Source organism: Arachis hypogaea, chromosome 15 (assembly GCF_003086295.3).
Source record: "Arachis hypogaea cultivar Tifrunner chromosome 15, arahy.Tifrunner.gnm2.J5K5, whole genome shotgun sequence".
NCBI lineage: Eukaryota > Viridiplantae > Streptophyta > Magnoliopsida > Fabales > Fabaceae > Arachis > Arachis hypogaea.
The window spans coordinates 153,126,018-153,146,976 of record NC_092050.1 but is presented as its reverse complement, the minus strand read 5'-3'; the positions used below and the strand labels follow the sequence as shown (position 1 = coordinate 153,146,976).

Sequence of the window (20,959 nt, the reverse complement as noted above, 5' to 3'; positions counted from 1 at the left end):
CTTTAATGTGCACTATGTTGCTGAATTTTGATGATGATGATCAGATCAATCAATTTGTATATATAGAAGAAGCCAAGCCTTTTTTTTTTTTAATACTGTCTTGGTATCATATTGACGGTTACTTATGTCATTATTTAATTTAAAATTATTATTTGTATATTAAAATTAGTCATTATATAAAAATAATCACTATGTTTTTATGTATAAATATATGTAAATATATATAGTTTAATATATTAATGTATATTTTGTATTTAAATTAATATTTTATATTAGTGGCTTAATTTGTTTGCTGATTTTAATATATACCTAGAATAATTATATTTATATTTAATTATTACTATTTTTTACTCTTATGTAAGATATAGAAGGTTAGAAACAAATTAGTAAATCATTTCATGAAATAACTTATTTTATGTATGTGACTATGTGTTAGGCATACAAATAAATTCAATGATTATGATTTAATAGAATGGATGTTAATATAATACAAAAAGGGAAGAGAATCTAAAGAATTTATTGATTCGAATGAGTGTCAAATTTTAAAATCAATTCTAATAATACAAGAGAGGAAAAAGACATAAAGAATCGTATTGAATTGAATGCTTGTGATATTATAGAATTAACAAAAGAAAGAAAAAAAAATTAAATCTTAAGAATTGGATTAAGTTGAATGATTGTGATATTATAGGATCAATAGAAAGGAGAAAAAGAAACTCAAAAATTAGTGTTCACTAGTGTATGTTTTTAATTTGTGCACTGTGCATTGGTTAATATATAAAAATATATGAAGTTTTTTTATTAAAAGAATTAAACAAAAATTAAAATATATAATAATTATCATTATAAATATTTTACAAAATTATAATTAAAATCAAAATTTAATAATTTTTAATAGTAAACATATTAAAAATAATTAGTATTTATCTTAACTAATTTGGATTGTTTTGTAATCATCACACTACAAAAAAAAGTATTAGAATAGCGACTGATTCTGGTGGTCGTTAAAACCTTGATCACTAAATTTAAAATAGCGACCGATGTTGATTGGTCGCTAATATTTAGCGACCAATTTCAGCGACCGGTTTTCACCAACGCCACCTAAGCTATACTAAATAATTTCGGTCGCTAAATCGGTCGCTAACAAGATTGGTCGCTAAATAGCAACCAATCTTTCGATCACTGAAGTATTCAGTCGCTAAATGGCGACCAATATTTTAGTTGCTAAATTGATCGCTAATTTTTCAGTTGCTAAATTAGTCGCTAATAGCTAATTTCAAAATCGGTCACTACTGTTACTTCCTAATTACAAATTTTAACTAAATTTCGCATACATCACTATTAAAATTGAATTTTTAAATATAATTCTAATTCAACAAAATATATAAATAATCAAAAATAAATAATTATTTATTAGGATAAAATGCCAACAATTATTGAAAATCAAAATGAAACAAGAGTGAAATCGTATAGAGATAAAATGGAAAATGGATTCTAATACAAATAAATTTATATTTATGTATACTATATATATGTATTGAAAAAAATGAAGGTAGAAACAAATCCATAAAAATACAAAAAATTTATATTTATGTATACTATATAACTGTCCATCTTTAATCACTGATAATGACTTCTTCAGTTTCCTCTTCTTTTCCTCTTCTTTTTTTCTTATTTTTCATCACCACAACGTGACAGCTTCAATGTCAGGTCTATTTTATTACTGTACACTTCTTCTATTTCTCATCATAAACCCTCTAAAATAATAAGAGCAAACAATGAATAAGAGCAAATCATATATTAAAGATAGATTATAATTAACACTAAAACAGAAATAACAAACCATGAAAACAGTTTCATCATGATCAATGGGGTAATCCTAATCCTTCCCATTATACATACATGGAGCCAGCATAGGTTCCACCATTGCATACTTTTGGTCTAGCAGATCACTCATCCAATTGAAATAAGTATTAAGGAATCAAATTCTATATTTTGTATGTAACAACTCATTGACTAGCGATGGACCTTCCTCCTAAGTTGAAAAATAATGTAAAAAGATAAAAGTATTTGCCTTTTAAAGTTGAACAATTTCTCGTTGATAATAATATTATATTTATGGATCGAAAATTTGTCTTTGATAAAATTTACTTATAATAGTTTTATTTATTGGTATATCCCTACAAAAAAAAAGAGCGTATTTTTCGACGTAAAAAATCGACGACTATCTCTCCTGTCGATATTTTTTGACGGCTTGATGTTGATATTTAAAAAAAATAAAAATAAAATAATAAAATCAACGGCCTAGTCGTCAATTTTTTATGATGTATTAAATCTTATTTTAACTATTGTCATATTGTCGACGAACTAGAGGCCAGAAATACTTTTATTTTAAAATCGACGAACATGGCGTCTATTTTTATATTTAAAATATCGACAACGTTTACATCGATAAATTTAAATGATCTAGAGTGCTTTCTAAAATCAAATAAATGATATAAATTTAATGTATAAAATAGACACTAAAAATGTTGCTTTTTTTCAAATTAAAATCGACAAAAAATATCGTCAATTTTTATTGCTAAAAACTCCAACCCCGCGCCCACTTCCCGTTCCAAGTTCAGAAACACAATATTAGCCCAAATCTCCCTTTTCCTCACTAATTCACCAACCTTAGTTTTAGCTAAAATTTCTCATTTTATCCCAAATTCGCCAACCCTCATTTTCCGTTGTCGATGTCACGGGTGCGCCGCCATCACTCCGTTTGCTCGCGCTGTCGTCGCGCTCTGTTGTTGCCGTGCCACTGTCGCTCTCCACATTCGCGCCAATGTCTCTCCTCTTGTTCGTGTCGCCTGTCGCTCCGCTGTTGCCGTGCCGCCGTCGCTCCTCCTACCTTGGTCCTTCTCCGCTCTCTCTCAATCGAGCTCACAAGAACCAGGTATCGTTTATTGACTGTTACTAAACTCTTTTCAAAGCCAACTTCAGTTCCATTTGAAAATCCCCTAATTCAGGTGTAAACTATGACCTAATCATAAACTTCTATTTTCTATGCATCAATTGAGAATATAAATGTTTGCATTATTGATGCAGCTCAATGTCATCTTGCACTGTGGATCTGTTACTCTAAATATTATTTCTTAATTATTGAGTATTATTCAAGATATGAAAAATTCACAAATGTGTGCTTTGATGTCAATTTTTCTGTGACGGAGCATTATTATGTTTGGTGCAGCTGCAGATTCCGCTGACATTGATTGCATACTGAATTGTGATCATGAGTCCATCTCTGTCTCTCTTCCCAGTGCGGAAGCATACTTGCATCTCCCAACTCTAGTGAGTATATATGAAGTGGAGTTAAACCTTGATTTTATCTAATTGATTTTTATACTCATTTAATATATATCTTTTGATGCCAGAGTTCAAAGTTTGATCGTTTTTCCTTATTCAACAATCTACATTCGGCGGTGAGCTTTGCACGGTTGAATCTCAGCCAGGGAAAAAGACTTCTTGTTTGTTGTGATAACGGTAAAGCCTCTCATAAAATTTTTAATTTTATTCCTAAATTACCTCTACTTTAATAAAAAATAAAACAAAAGAACGCGTGTGTATTTAGGGGGAGAAAGAAAAGAGAAAGGATGCGGGAGAAAGGGAGAAGGGTCACACCATTGAATAAAATCTCACACCATTAAAAATATCAATGATCGTTAATTGATGATTACAAATCACAAAACTTGCTGACCCTCTAACACTCCTCTTATATAATTAAACTAGTGATTTTTTCCTAATATAATGATGTTATTTTGAAAAAGAGACACTCTAAAAAAAAAGGATATATTGCCCTTTGCCCACAGTTACATCAAGTGTGCCAAATCCAATCAACATGGCTCAGATATTTAAAAAAGGATAATGCTGTTCTTTAATTAGTTTACAAAATCTAAATAACAATAGTATTATAAACTGAAGGGATGACTTGAATATGTACTTACATGATTAATTATACTGAAATATTATTTATTTTATTATATGAAATTCAAATAATATATATAGAGAGTGAAAGCAAGTTATTGCACCTACCTCATGATTGTTATTAAGTAGAAACTCAAATACAGTTATTTTCATATAAAGTTGACATTTAAAAGTCGTTAAATAATTTGATAAATTTAACTAAATTACCATTTAATAATTTTCAATTATCAATCTCACATGAAAACAATTACATATGAATTTTTACCTTATTATTAATTATCCCAAGGATAACATAAGGGGGCGTCATAACCGGAAACCCTACATGGACCTCCTTCACGAATGTCCCAAATACAATTTGTGCATTCTTCATAATCACGAGCATGATTAAAGATTTCAAAGTGATGCTCTCCTTCTCCTAACCAAGAAAAGTAGCACCAATACAATGATGTGAACCAAATGGGGTTAGGAGAAAAATTGAAACTCCAAGACTGACCAGGTAAAATATTTATCATCCCAAAATCTGTATTCTTGTCCCTGCAATGAGTATTCAGATTCTTATTATTCCTCAATTTGTTGTTAATGATGATGGTTATTGATTTAGGAGGGAACAATCCACGTCGACTCTCACCAACATTGAACATGAATGAAACAAGTATGCCTAATATTATTGAAAGTGACACTACAATTTTGCAATGTGATGAACTCATTTTTTTTTTCACAATATAATATATTTCGATAATGATGATACAACCAATTTTGTGGAAGACATACACTTCTTTTTATATGCAGTACTTGGCGTAAATAAATTGTCAATTATGTCCTTTCTCAAATTACTAATGTGTGTTTGTTTTTGTTTTTTTTTTAAAGAAGTTATTTATTTGTTTGTTTGATAATTTCTTTAAAAATAATTTTGACATCTAGAATGAATATATATAAACCATAAAAAAATTTAAGATATGAGGGTTAAAGATTTAAAAAATAGAGAGTACAATTAGCAATTTTACCTCTTCCAAAATAAACTATTTATATGAATTATTATTCAAAATATATCTATTTTATAAAGGTTTAATTATATTTTTCTCTTTAGTTTTTTCTTCTTCTTTGTTTTTTATATTAGTTTATTCATATCAGAAATACTAGATAACTTAACCAATACTTTTTCTAGTTGACAATAATTGTCATTTGGGGTTATTTGTACATTATTAATTATATATGAGCTAAAAAAAAGAAGAATTGCTTGTAAAACTATTTGTCAAAAACCAATTTATAATATTGATGTTTTATATTTATTATTCTTGATATCAGAGTAGTTATTTTGTAAATATTATATTGTGACGCCACACAACAAAAAGTCTTCAGTATGGACAAATTTGCTCACTTATTTCAACCCTCAATTTCAAAAGTATAGTTAAAAATTCAGAGAAAGAAGGATAGGAAAAAACAGAAACAATAATTACTCAGACAGAGTATATATAACTTCAATCAATAAATATTGATATTTAAATTTGAAATCTTCTATGAATAACTATGCAGTGTGATTCAGTTTTGAACACAATTCTGCCGCTCATGTGCTTGTAAGCTTAACAAATTTCTTTATGACTTAAAACCCCAAGAATAGATAATAGTTCTTGAAATTCAATACAACCTTAAAATCTTTTGGTTTTGTAAGTAACCTCATTTACTTTAAATTTACAATTTACAATCTTTTTAAAGATGCCTTTAGTATTTTGATTCTTCATGACATTCGTGTTTTTCTTTTCAACAATGCTAGGGAATCAAGAGGGTACCAGTCAAAAACTAGCCAAATGACTCTAGGTGAATCCAAAACTTTTACGTAAATGATGTTTATACTAGGCATTAGGATGTTTCTTCTACTAAGTATTAGAATGTTTTTTTTTCATACTAAATAGATGTTCTTTTATATATTTTATAAATTTTTTTATATACTAAAAATTAGAATTGTTGAAAGTTTCGTGATCACCACCCCTATTTCTCCAACGTATTATTTAAAATTTTAATTTAGAATAAGAAGCAATTAATATCAAATATTATAAATTAAAAACAAATAAAATTAATTAAATATAATTATAAATTAGTTAAATTATTTACTTTTTAATTAATTACTTCTTGCTTCTATATACTTTTCCTTTTCTTTAATGCCTTTGTAATGTGAACGCTTCACGTAATCGCATTTTTTTGTTAGAAGTGCTTACTGAATTAGTCAGCACGTGGAAAGAAAAAGTAAAACCTGAATAAATTATTTAAAAAATAATATTTTAATAATAAATTTTGAAAATAGTAACGTATTATTAGTAAAATTTTTGACAATGAATATAATAAAAACTTTATCTATTATGTGTCTTAATAACGACACATATTAGTGTTATTAATTAAAAAAGTTTATATAGAAAAAATACAAAATTCAATTTTTTACTAAATTTGTTATTTATTTATTAAAATAAAAAAAAATAAAAATGTTTACTATTAATAACATTAATATGTGTCCTTAACTCACAAATAAGTTCTATAAGCCAATGAATAATAGCTCAAATGGCATAGTCTCCCCATACTCAATTAAGAGGTTGCGGGTTCGAGTCTCCTATCTTTAATAAAAAAAAAAAAAAAAACAAATAAGTTCTATAATAAGTTATTGACATTTGACATAAATGAATTACTATTTGAATTAAATTTGTTGTTATTTGCTTGTTACTTTTCTCTTCTTTCTCCCTCTTCATTAAGCTTCCAACCCACCAATTATTTGTAATAAAGTAACGTTGACGAATTAAATTCAGTGAAACAAGGATTGAAATAAGAGAAATAATTAGAAGATGACTTAGATGGACAATGAGAATTTGAGATTCCTATAGATATAATAGTTTCAGATTTCGATGAGGTATTTGATGAGTTAATTAATTTTGTCTTTTCGAGTTTGGTATAATGAAATTAGGATTAACAATATATATTCTATCTGTGAATATCTAATTTGGATTAATTTATTTAGGTAAGATTGTCTATCCTATTTGCTGGATATGAATTTATAGTATATCCTACTTTATTTTATCTATTATCAATCCTAAATGAAATCACTCATCCCAAAAATTTAAATTTATGAGATGAGTGATTTCATGACACTTGATTTACAGTTAACTGTTAATCAATTATTTTAATGATCAAACAATACTAGCACCGACTTTAAACGTTGTTGACAAAATAAATAATCAATTATTATCAAATATTTATGGTGATAAAAAGTGTATTTTAGTTCAGACAATTTTTGGATTAAAAAAAGTAATATGTAAAATTACTTAAAATTTTTGGATCCAAACGTATTGAATGTTCTTAATTATTTTGGTCTACTACCTTATAAGTTCACCCTTAAAATTGGTATTTCGATAATGCTATTTAAAAATAATATAGACCAGTCGATTGGCCTATGTAATAGTACACGGCTACAGGAATGTATTAACAATGTGTTTAAAATAGGAATATATTTTATCTAAAAAATTTAAACTATTTAAAATAGGAATGTATTTTGATAAAATTTTAATGTTCAAATAAAATTTAAACTATTCTCAACTAACAATGTGTTTATCTAAAAAATAGAAATGTATTTAATTAAATTTTAATAAAATAATATTATTTAAATTAAAAAATTGACTAAAAGTTGAAATTTAAACAACAATTAATATTTTTGATATTATATTATTAATTTAACAACTAAAATATATTACATAACACTTCTTATTAAAACCAGAAAAAAAAAATTTCTAAAATTAGGTTTGATTTGGTAAAAAATTTTTGAAGAGGTGCTTGTACTTTTTGAAAGTTCAAACTCCTCATTTTGTGTTTGGTAAATCAAAAGAACCATGTGCTTGTACTTGTAGCTTTTAAAAGATTGGGATACTTTTGAAAGCATCTAAAATAGAACTTTTTAAAATTAGCTTGTACTTTTTAAAATTTAAAAGTTTAATATAATCCTATATATTAACTAATTTTCAAATTTAATACTTACATTTATGTCTATTATAATATTTTTAATTTTAAAAACTATTTTACTAAACACAATTAATGTTGCTTGTGTTTATTAAAAGTTATTTTTAATTTGATTTATCAAACATAAATGTTACAACTTTAAAAAAATTATCTTTTAAAAATTAACTTTTATAAACTATTTTTAAAAAATAAAACTTTTACCAAACTAAACCTTAATAAACACCCTTCCTAATTCCAACCTTCCAGTTTCAAAAACAACGTTGACAATTTCAGTAAAATAAGGATTTAGATAAGAGAAATAATTGTGGAGAGAGAAGAATGGCTTCTATTCGATCCTACCCCAAAGGATAATAATTAAGATGCAATGTACGTAACATGGTAATAAATATTTGTATCAAATGCAATTAATATTCACATGAGTAGCTTTCATTAAAGAGAACGTCCATTTAAACAAATATTAAATATTCGAATTTCACATTATATATATAATAACTCATTGACTAGCGATAAATTCTCTTGCTGAGTTGAAAAATACCATAAAAACATAATATTTATCTTTAAAATAGAACAATTTTTTATTGATAGTAATATTTATGAAGATTTGTATATCTTTATTAAAATTTATCCGTGACAGTTTTATTTATTAGTATCATTTTCATTTTTTTTGAAATCAAAACAATATGACCAATGTTGTCATCTGTTAAAATTTCACATTTTATGACGTAATTTTTAAGTTCTAAATTTATAAACTTATATCATTACAAAAGTTATTAAACTATAATATTATTTGATAATATTATCAAAACACTATCGTTGATCGATGAATATTAATTTGTGTGAAAAAAACCATAATAACTTTTATTATTCAATACATAATTTAATTATTTTATTAAAAAATAAATTATTATCACCTAGATGGATAAATATATTTTCCCCTAGTTTTTACGCCAATTATTATTACACCTTAATTATTCCAGGGATAACATACAGGAGCACCCTTACCCGAAACCCTACATGGACCTTTTTCGGAGATGTCCCAAGTACACTGTTGGCATAAATGAGCATCACGTGTATCAACATAAATATCAAAGGCATGTATTCCCCCGTTTAACCAAGAAAATCTACAGAAGTACAATGAGTTGGAAAAATCGGTTGTATGGAAAAGGAAAGTCCAACTTTGACCAACTGGAACTATTTGTAACTGTAAATCATGATTTTTATCCTTGCAATGAAGAGCAAGACGCAAACCGTTCAGTTTGTTGTTGATGGTCACATGAACGGTCCAAGGAAGAGTAATAGTTCTATCAACACTCGTACCAACATTGAGATTAAAAGAAGAAACAAGTATGAGCATTATCATGGAAACTGTTATTACAACCTTAGAGAGTGATGATGATGAGATCGTCATCTTTAATTTGCACTATGTTGAAGAATTTTAATTTGATGATGAGATCAATCAATTTGTATATAATTATATATAGAAGAAGCTAAGGCGCCTTCTCTTTTTTTTTTTTTTTTTTTTTAATGTCTTGGTATTGTTTTTTTTTTTTTTACCAAAGATAGGAGACTCGAACCCACAACTTCTTAATTGAGTATGAGGAAGACTATGCCATTTGAGCTATAACTCATTAGCTTTGTCTTGGTATCGTTGAATTGACAATTATGTTATTATTTAATTTAAAATTGTTATTTGTACGTTAAAATCAGTCATTAAAATTAATTATTATGTATTTATGTATAAATATAAATATAGGTATAGTTTAATTTATTTTTAATATATATTTTATATTTTAATTAATATTTTATATTGATGACTTAATTTATTTATTAATTTTAATATACATCTAATATAATTGTATTTAATAATTATTACTATTTTTTTACTCTTATAATAAGATATAGACAACAAATTATTAAATCATTTCACAAAATAATCTATTATCTATTATATATCTCTAATTTTACAACTAAAATATATCACATATTACTTTCTTATTGCAATTAGAATCAAATCTTTTTCTTTAAAATTAAGGAATTCTCCTCTCCCCCTTACTAATTTTATAACAAAAATGTGCCACATGTCACTTTTCTATTGTCATTGAAATTAAATCTTTTCTTCCAAATTAAAGAATTCTATCATCCTCCTTAGGGATGTGCATGGCCCGGCCCGGCCCGAAGACCTGGCCCGGTCCCGAACACTTTAGGGGCTAATTTGATGCGATTTTATCGGGTCTAGGGTCGGGTATGGGTCTCAAAAGTAGACCCGGTCATTATTTCGGGTCGGGTCCGGGCCATAACTCGGGTCACCCGAAATTGGCCCGGTGGCCCGGTTATCATACACGATTAATATTTTGTGTTATTAGTGATGGATGATGGCTATTATTATGTGAAATTTAAGTATTGTAAACCTTAATATTTTGTGTTATTAGTCATTATATATAAGACTATAAGTTAATGTTTTATGTTTAAAATGCATAAGACTTTAGACTAATGCATAATTTTGTGTTATTTGTATTGATTTAAATATTTGGTGTTATTAGGCAATATTAGTATTGATTATGGTTATACTTTAATTTTAGAGAAGAGTTACTTCTTATTATATTTTTCTAAGTGAATTTTACCATGTCAAATAATGGTTGGAGTCTTGGAAATTTGGATATTTTTACATGCTAACTTACAAGAAGGTATCAAGGTAATATAATGTTAACGGCCCGGTTTTTATCCGGTTTTTACCCGGTATAATCGTGGCCCGAAAGTGTATAGGTTTCATCGGGTCTAGGGTCGAGTTCGAGTCTAACAAATAGGCCCGGTATATATTTCGGGTCGGGTCTGGGTCACATCAAACCCGGTTTCACCCGGCCCATGCACACCCCTAAATTCCTCCTTACTAATTTTACAACCAAAATGTGCCACATGTCACTCTCCTGATTGCAATTGAAATCAAATATTTCCCACCAAAATTAAAGAGTTCACCCCTCCTCCATCTTCCTTTCTCTATTTCTCTCATTTCTTTAACTACTCCATCTATTTTATATATATTATTATCAATATCAATGACTAATTATTAATTTGACAATCAAAATGTACAACATGACATCCTTTAATTGCATTAAAATTAAAATTAAAATATTAAAATTGAAATTGAAATATACCTATATTATATATCATATATTACTATCTAATTTAATAATCAAATGTGTCACATGACACTCTCTTATTAAAATTGAGAGAAAATAATTTTTTTCAAAATTAATAAACTCCCTTCCTAAATTCTCTCATCTATCACTCTCCATTTTTCTATTTCTCTCTACTATTTTTACTGTAAATATAATTTATATTTTATATTAGTAATTTGACAAATCAAAATATGTCATCAGATTTTTTTTACAATTAAAATAAATTTTTTCTTCCAAACTTAACAAACTCTCACTCTCACTCTCATTCTTCATCTCTATCTTTCTCTCTCTTTTCTCTCATTCTCTATTTTTTCTATCTTTCTGTTCTACAGAAAATAAAATTAACAAAATAATATATTTCAAATAAAAAATATTATTATTATATATACATAGTTTTTTAGTTTTAAATTTTCACTACTTATCTTTTTAATTTATATTTTTTTTCTTCTTTCAAATATTTGTTACATATAATTTGGAGAGAATACTAATGTTATAATTAAAAGTTATAATCAAGATTCAATTATTTAAAAAAAATATTTTGAGTTAATTTTATAACTATCTGTATAATTTTTTTGTGCTAAGATCTAATTATATTTTTATATACGTAGAGAGAAAAAATATTATTTTTAAATAACAAGTATACAAATTAATTATTTTTATTTGTGCAACAGACTTAACAGTTAACACCTAATTAAATGTAAAAGTATATACGTTAAATTATTTTAAATTTTAGATAATGAATGTTAAAATTAATTATTAATAAAAAATTAGACTTTTATATATAAAAATAATAACTAAAAATTTTTTTATTTAATTTTTTATCTACAGATACCTTGGTTTTCTTAGTTAAATACTTTTGTCAATTTATAATTTTTTTTGTAAAAATAGTTTAATTTTATAAAATTTTTGTATCATGCATAATTTATACTATCAGAATAAAGTAGACTATAATTTTAAAAAATTTATATTCTCATAATATTATTACGAATAAAAATACTAGTTTATTTTCTGTATGCGATCATGTGTTAGGCATACAAATAAATTCAATGATTGTGATCTAATACAACGGATGTTAATATAATACAAAAGAGGTAGAGAGTCTGAAGAATTTATTGATTTGAATGAGTGTGAAATTATAGAATGAATTCTAATAATACAAGAGGAAAAATAATATAAAGAAACTTATTGAAATTAAATGCTTGTGATATTATAGAATCAACAAAAGAAAGGAAAAAATTAAATCTTAAGAATTGTATTAAGTTGAATGATTGTGATAGTATAGAATCATTTGAAGCGAGAAAAAAGAAACTTAAGAATTAGTGCTAATGTGTATGTTTTCGTGTACTGTATAGAATAATACATAAAAATACATGAAATTTTTATTAAAAAAATTAAATCAAAAATATATATATATAATAATTAATTAATTATCACTATAAATGTCTTACAAAATTATAATTAAAATCAAATTTTAATAATTTTAATATTAAAAATATTAAAAATAATTAATATTTATTTTAACTAATTTGACAAATCAAAATATGTCATCAGATTTTTTTTACAATTAACATAAATTTTTTCTTCCAAACTTAACAAACTCTCGCTCTCACTCTCATTCTTCATCTTTATCTTTCTCTCTCTTTTCTCTCATTCTCTATTTTTTCTATCTTTCTGTTCTACAGAAAACAAAATTAATAAAATAAAATATTTCAAATAAAAAATATTATTATTATATATACATAGTTTTTTAGTTTTTATTTAGTTTTAAATTTTCACTACTTATCTTTTTAATCTATATTTTTTTCTTCTTTCAAATATTTGTTACATATAATTTGGAGAGAATATTAATGTTATAATTAAAAGTTATAATCAAGATTCAATTATTTAAAAAAAATATTTTGAGTTAATTTTATAACTATCTGTATAATTTTTTTGTGCTAAGATCTAATTATATTTTTATATACGTAGAGAGAAAAAATATTATTTTTAAATAGTAAGTATAAAAATTAATTTTTTTATTTGTATAACAGACTTAACAATTAACACCTAATTAAATGTAAAAGTATATACGTTAAATTATTTTAAATTTTAGATCATGAATATTAAAATTAATTATTAATAAAAAATTAGACCCTTTTATATAAAAATAATAACTAAAAAATTTTTTACTTGATTTTTTATCTACAAATACCTTGGTTTTCTTAATTAGACACTTTTGTCAATTTATAATTTTTTTTATAAAAATAGTTTAATTTTATAAAATTTTTATATCATGCATAATTTATACTATCAGAATAATATAGACCGTAATTTTAAAAAATTTATATTCTCCTAATATTATTATGAGTAAAAATACTAATTTATTTTCTGTATGCGATCATGTGTTAGGCATACAAATAAATTCAATGATTGTGATCTAATACAACGGATTTTAATATAATACAAAAGAGGTAGAGAGTCTGAAAAATTTATTGATTTGAATGAGTGTGAAATTATAGAATGAATTCTAATAATACAAGAGGAAAAATAATATAAAGAAACTTATTGAATTAAATGCTTGTGATATTATAGAATCAACAAAAGAAAGAAAAAAATTAAATCTTATCAACAAAAGAAAGGAAAAAATTAAATCTTAAGAATTGTATTAAGTTGAATGATTGTGATAGTATAGAATCATTTGAAGCGAGAAAAAGAAACTTAAGAATTAGTGCTAATGTGTATGTTTTTGTGTAATGTATAGAATAATACATAAAAATACATAAAAATTTTATTTAAAAAAATTAAATAAAAAATATATATAATAATTAATTAATTATCACTATAAATGTTTTACAAAATTATAATTAAAATCAAACTTTAATAATTTTAATATTAAAAATATTAAAAATAATTAATATTTATTTTAACTAATTTAGATTAGTTGAGTGATCATCTTAACTCACTCGTCCACTTAAAATAAGTATTGAAGATTCAAATTTTATATTGTGTATATAACATCTTATTGACTAGCGACATACTTTTCTATTGAATTAAAAAATACCATAAAAAAATGATATTTGTCTTTAAAGTATAACAATTTCTCATTGATAGCAATATTTATGAAGATTTATCTTTATTAAAATTTACTTATGTCAGATTTATTTATTAGTATCATATTTATTCTTGAAGTCAAAATAATATGGCCAATATTATTACGTGTTAAAATATCATATTTTATGACATAATTTTCAAGTTCCAAATTTATAAACTTATACCACTACAAAAGCTATTAAATTAATTAATATTCCTTGATAATATTACCAAAATATCATCGTTGAGTATTAGTTTATGTAAAAAAAATTATAATAATTTTTGTTATAGAATAAATACATATATAATTAATTTATTCTATCTAAAAATAAATTACCATCTTTTAGATTGGCAAATACATTTCCCCCAATCTCTTACACCATAATTGTCGGTTAAAAAAATAAATAACTATATTATCCTATAATATGATATATAAAATAATTTTTTATTTTAAAATTAATTATGATTAGTGAGATAAATTTTAAATTATATTTTATTTTTTATATAGTTAAATTTAAATTTAAAATAATTATTCTCCACATACAATTCATTTTTTGATATAAGTCTATACAAGCCATTTAATTATATTCACGCGCGCATGTTCTTTTTCGTGCTGTTACTGCACGTTCTTTTCGTTGTTATTTTTCTCTTTTGTTATCATTATCACCAACACCACCTCTTCCTCCTTCTCTTTTTTCTCCTTCTTTTTTCATTAGAATTTCTTCTCTTCCTTTTTTTTCTCCTTCTCCTCCATCATTAGTTATCTCGTTATTGAAGATAATGAATAATTCAAGTTTAGATTGTCAATTGAACCAGAATGAAATTGATGATTGTTTTGAATTCAATCAAGTGGCTGAGGTGTGGTTTGATTGTAGTTAATATTTTTGTTAGTAATTTATAATTCTTTAGGTAAATAATGTTGTTTTGTTTATGAAAATTGTTGTTCATCGTTGATAGTTTGAATTGAATGTAATGTAAAAGTTCTGCATTAAGGAAAATATTTTTCTGTATTTGCAGCAAATTTCGGTGTAACATGAAGATATCTGAGTGTATTGTTTAAGAATTTTCGGTATATGTGTGCTGATAAGTTCTGCATAATTCAAAACTCTTCCTCATCCTCATCTTCTGCTATTTCTTCTTCTTCATCTTCTTATTTCATATTCTCATAATTCTTTTTGGGAGGAAAAAAAACAAACAAAGAAGAAAAATACATAATGTTAAAAAATCAATAGAAAAAGGATGAGAAAAAAAATGCAGCAATGACAACAGTAATTAAAAAAATGATGATGAAGATGAAACACGCAAAGAAAAAGAAGAGAAACGCAAAGAAGAAGAAGAAGAAGAAGAAGGAAGAGGAGGAGGAGGAGGAGGAGGAGGAACGCGGGATACAAAGAGGAATAACGTGATTTCACGCGTGCGTCATGTAAGTGAATTTTGTTGGGTTAGGGTTAACTTGTATAACTTATATGGCAAAAAGACTTGTATGTGTAGCAGTACTCAATTCAAAGTTAATTAACAACTCACTCTTTTTTAATTTTAATAACAAAACAAAATTAATTAGCTGCAAAATATTGTCCATTTAATAATTTTAATAATTTAAATTTTAACTACCATAAATTAGGTTAGAAATTAATTATTAATTAATAATCAATAATATATATTAGTATCTAAACAATAATATCTAACATATAATTTATTTATTTTTTGACAGTATTAATGTATAATTTATCGAAAATTTATTGTTCATTTTTTTTTATAAATTTTATGGTATGTTAAAAATAGTGATCTTATTTTTTATTATTATTTAAAAAATTATTTATAATATTTTTATTATGTAATTAAATTAATTAATAATATTTATTATTGCTTTTCTAACATAAAAATTAATTTATACTATTTATTTATTTTTTTAATACTAATAAATAAGTAGGTATTTTTATTATTATATTTATTATATTAGATGATGGTTTAAGTTGCTTATTTTGTATATTAAATAATATAAATTATATGTTTTATATTAAATTTATTAATTTACTCATATTAAGAGGAAAAAAACTATGCAATAAATTATACGTTATAAAAATTAGTTGATTTACACATAAATTTTATTAAAAAAATTATTTATTATATATAATAATTCTTGATATATATAACGTCATGTATATATTAGGATAATCTATTTTAATTATGCGAAAGATTATTGTTATTTACTTTTTTATTGTATTAGTAAATAATATATAAAATTAAAAAAAAATTAAAAAGTTTTTTATTTAAATTGAAAAATCTTTTGTAAATATATTTAATTTTTATATATACTAAATGTAATAAAATTTAATAATATATATAGTATTTGAAAAGATATAAACAACAAATTATTAAATCATTTCACAAAACAATTTATCTTCTGTATCTAACCATGTGACAATGGATACTAATATAATACAAAAGAATTAAAAAATAATTTGAAGAATTTAATGATTTGAATGAGTATGAAATAATATAATAAATTCTAATAATACAAGATGAAAAAAGGATATAAAGAATCATATTAAATTGAATGCTTGTGATATTATAGAATTAACAAGAGAAAAAAATTTAAAAATTGTATTAAATTGAATGATTGTGATATTATAGGATCATTTGAAGAGAGAAAAAAACATAAGAATTAGTGCTCATTAGTGTATGTTTTTCTGTATAGGATAATACATAAAAATATATGAAATTTTTTATTAAAGAAAATTAAACAAAAAATATATATAATAATTATTATTATAAATATTTGATAAAATTATAATTAAAATTAAAATTTAATAATTTTAAATGTTAAAATATTAAAAATAATTAGTATTTATTTTAATTAATTTAGATTGATTGAGTGATCATTTCACTCATTCATTTAAAGTAAGTAATAAGGATTTAAATCCTACATTGTATATGTAATAACTCATTGTGTAACATCCTCACTATTAGAATATCACGCTTCCGGCTGCGCTACTCGGATATCAAGAAGTGTTACGACGATTTTATAGTCGACACCGCATTGCTAACTTCTTTAAAAACCGGAAATAAATACTTTAACTTAAAAAAAAACAAACAGTCATAGATTCATATACAAGGCTTCTTACATAATAACTTATAATATAATATACATATAAAACATACAACTCCTACCCCTCTTACAAAATTGTAACAACAAGACGAGGAAAGAAAAATTATCTAATTAATACAATATCGTATAAACCAAAACGTAGTATAACTTTTTATAATGCTCCTTCATCCGATTCCTAAAAAGGTAAAGCTGTAGGGGGGTGAGAACCTAACCACACAGTGTCACCACGCAATTTTAGAATTGTCATAAGAAGATACTTAATAAGAAAACTGTTTTTAAACTCAATGATTATCATTGCCTTGTGAACCTTTTACAAACCAATAGCTAATCATTCAAAAACCTTTTCAAAGAAACAAGATTTAATCTTTCTGAAATCCAAAAACCTTTCTTTTCTTATAAGAAAATCTTAATTAGAAACCAACTATGCAATCAATCAAAACAATCATCAATTCAGCACCAAAACTCATTCTCAGAAGTAGCACACCAGGACAAACACAAGCAAAATAGACAAGGAAAGCACAAATTTAGGTAACAGATACATCAAATAGTTCAGGTAACAGTTAAGAACAGTTTAACAATTAGGCAAAATAAAACAAATTCAAACCCAAGCAAAGCATACAAATGCATATGATGCATACCTGTCCTATGGCTAATGAGCTCATCTGTCGATTATCCAGCCAACCCGACAAGTCCGAAAACCTTAGACTGTCCTCCATTACACATCCCCATGAGTCTATGCATAGATTTTACATTCATACATTATTCAAATCACTCACTGGGGGCTATCCATACCCGGGAATTTATACGTGCCTGGTCACCCTTACGACATAGGGTCAACAGAGTATCGAGATTCAACCCGAAACACGTGGTGGCAAGCTACGGTACTTTACACAGGAAAACTCGTATCTCAGATAAAAGTGCGGAAGCCACATATATTTATTCATAATCATTCATCCATCATCATTTCCGCATTTCATTAACAATTCATATCAACCAATCATTATTCAAGCCATAAGTCACTTTTTATTTCTCAAATCTCTTTAAACTCATAATTCAACTTTTCCTCAAAGTCAATTCTCTTTCAAATCTTAGTCACTTAATATAACATTTCACAAAACTTCCAAGAGACTTTCAATCATCACCTTAAAAAAGAACTTTCTTTGAGAAGACACAAGACTCTAGGGAAGAACAACCTGCCTCACTTCTTAAATTTTCTTTAGAAATCCTCGGAATCATAATTACTCAAATTGAAATCATTTAAAATGGAGACTTAAAATCAAAATCAAGGCATGTAGGCCAAAAGTTATGAGCCACTTTCAAAACCAACTTATTTATGCTTAAAAACCAATTTCATTTCGTTCGTAAATCAGAAACCTCTTCAAGGTTCGGAGTTGTTTAGTCTTGCTAAATCAAAATTTAAAGAATACTTCAAAAGCAAAACCAACCTAATTAATCAAAGTTCAACTTCTTTTAAAATCCACTAAAACTCTTCCAAAAGTACTTCTTTAATCAAACTTCAAAACATAGGTTCTTACTTATTTAAATCAATCTTAAAACATCCACTTTTCGTAGATAGATTAAACTCGAAAAACATCTATTTTTTAATAAATCAAAAACAAAGTAATAGAACCTCTCAAATTCATTCCTTTTTTAAATCACATTCTTAAAACAAAATCTTAAATTTCATAAAAAAGTTTGGCAGTATCTCCCCTAAAACTTGGACTTTGCCTCCCTTTTCGGTCCCAACCAAAATCATGTTTTCCAATCCATTCTCATCCAGCTTCAATATCGTAGAATTTCAATGTCAAATCACTTTCAAAATCGAACCAACTTTAATATTAAATCGTTACCAACTCTCAACCCATTACCAATAAATCAAACTAACAGTTTTTCAGATTCTTTTCAACAGTTTCAAACCCAAATAATTCTTTAATATATAAATAAATATATATAAATTAAATTTCCAAAATAAAATCACTTTTCAGTATAAACTTTCAATCCATAAAACCCACATAAAACCAATCAAGCAAATAATTTCACTTGTCCAAAGCAAATCAATTCAATCCATAAAACCCACATAATCACCAAACATATATTTTTGCATCAATATCGATTTATAACAATTCTCACAAATAAAATGAATTTGAGGAAAACGCCCCTACCTCAATTTTGACTTAACCACGCGACAGAAATTCTTTTTCTCACAGCCCGCAACTACACAACCTCAACCACAGCAACTTTAATCACGACACGTAAGAACCGAACTCAAACCTAAAGCATTAACGTTGCAAAGACCTTAGGAACATATCACAGAATAGTGACTAAAAGAAATCGGAACAGGAAAAGGCTTACTGAACCTACGAGTATCCGAGAAAACGAAACAGCGGCGACTCCGTTGACGACACGACAGCTTGATGTCACATGCACGGCTACTGAACTTAGCATGCAAGAACTACAACTCAGCCCTACATTACCATTATCTTAGTTACTCTAATAGGCTATGATGGAAAACTGATTTCAAAAGTTTCAAAGACAATAACGCTTACCAAGGGAAAAGGGACTTCAGTGACAGTTTCCGGCAGCGACGTGGCATGGTGCGGCGCGGCGGATGATGGCGGATCTGTGGCGGTGAAAGGCAGTGGAGGCACGGCCGCATGAATAGTAATCCCCTCCGTCAATCTATCTCTCTCCTTGAGCTTCTCTCTCTTCGAATCTTGCCGGCGGCATCCATGGGAGCTCGGCAACGGCAACAGCACGTGGCGGCGCAGTTTCGCGCAGTGGGTTTTGCTTGTAGTGGCTCGATAGCAACTCGCGGCGCCGGTGCGACACGGAGGTCCGGCAGCGATGATGACGATGAGGTGCGACAAAACTAGCAGCACAAGGTGCGACGGCGAAGGCTTCTCCTTCCTCGCGCGTCTTCCCACCGTTCACCGACCTCCATTAACGGTGATGATGAAGATGCTTCCAGCGGCGGCATGCGGTTCTGACAGCGACAGAAGCGTGAACGGCGGCGGAGCAACGACACGGTGCAGCGGTAATGACTGCATGTGGTGGCGCGTGCTTCCTCCAAGGCTCTGTGAGGACGCGATGGCGGCGGTGAGGCCCAGCAACGCCGGTGCGCCTCCTTCCCCTCTTCTCCTCTCGGCTCTCCCCTTTCCTCCGATCTCCCTCTTCTTATTCTTTTATAACTGTTAATTTATATCATTTAAATATAGAAAATTATTCAATAATTATGAGATTAAGTAAAATTTTTAATTCAATTATCAAAACTTGATTTAATTACTTTTAATATAATAATTTCTGAAAGTAAATTTTGTAATGAATAAATAAATTGAAATTAACTCATAATAAGGTTTTTCAAAAGTTTTGGGTCTTACACATTGACTAGTGGCGGTCCTTCTTGCTAAGTTGAAAAATACCATAAAAAAAAATAATAGTTGTCTTTAAAGTAGAACAATTTTTCATTGATAGCAATATTTATGGAAATTTATTTTTGTTAAAATTTACCAGTAGTGTCAATTTTATTTATTGGTATTATATTCATTCTTGAAGTCAAAACAATATAGCCAACATTATTACCTATTAAAATATCACATTTTATGACTTGATTTTCAAGTTCCAAATTTATAAACTTATACCGTTACAA

The 20,959-nt window shown here is 26.4% G+C and overlaps 1 protein-coding gene across 1 annotated transcript; it reads right to left on the bottom strand.

Annotated features, from left to right (window-relative positions):
- Nucleotides 1–8,923: 8,923 nt before the first annotated feature.
- LOC140179436 (S-protein homolog 5-like) lies at nt 8,924–9,367 on the bottom strand. Its single transcript, XM_072218318.1, has one exon. It carries the CDS (start codon nt 9,365–9,367, stop codon nt 8,924–8,926), a length of 444 nt encoding a protein of 147 aa, XP_072074419.1.
- Between the last annotated feature and the right edge of the window lie 11,592 nt (nt 9,368–20,959).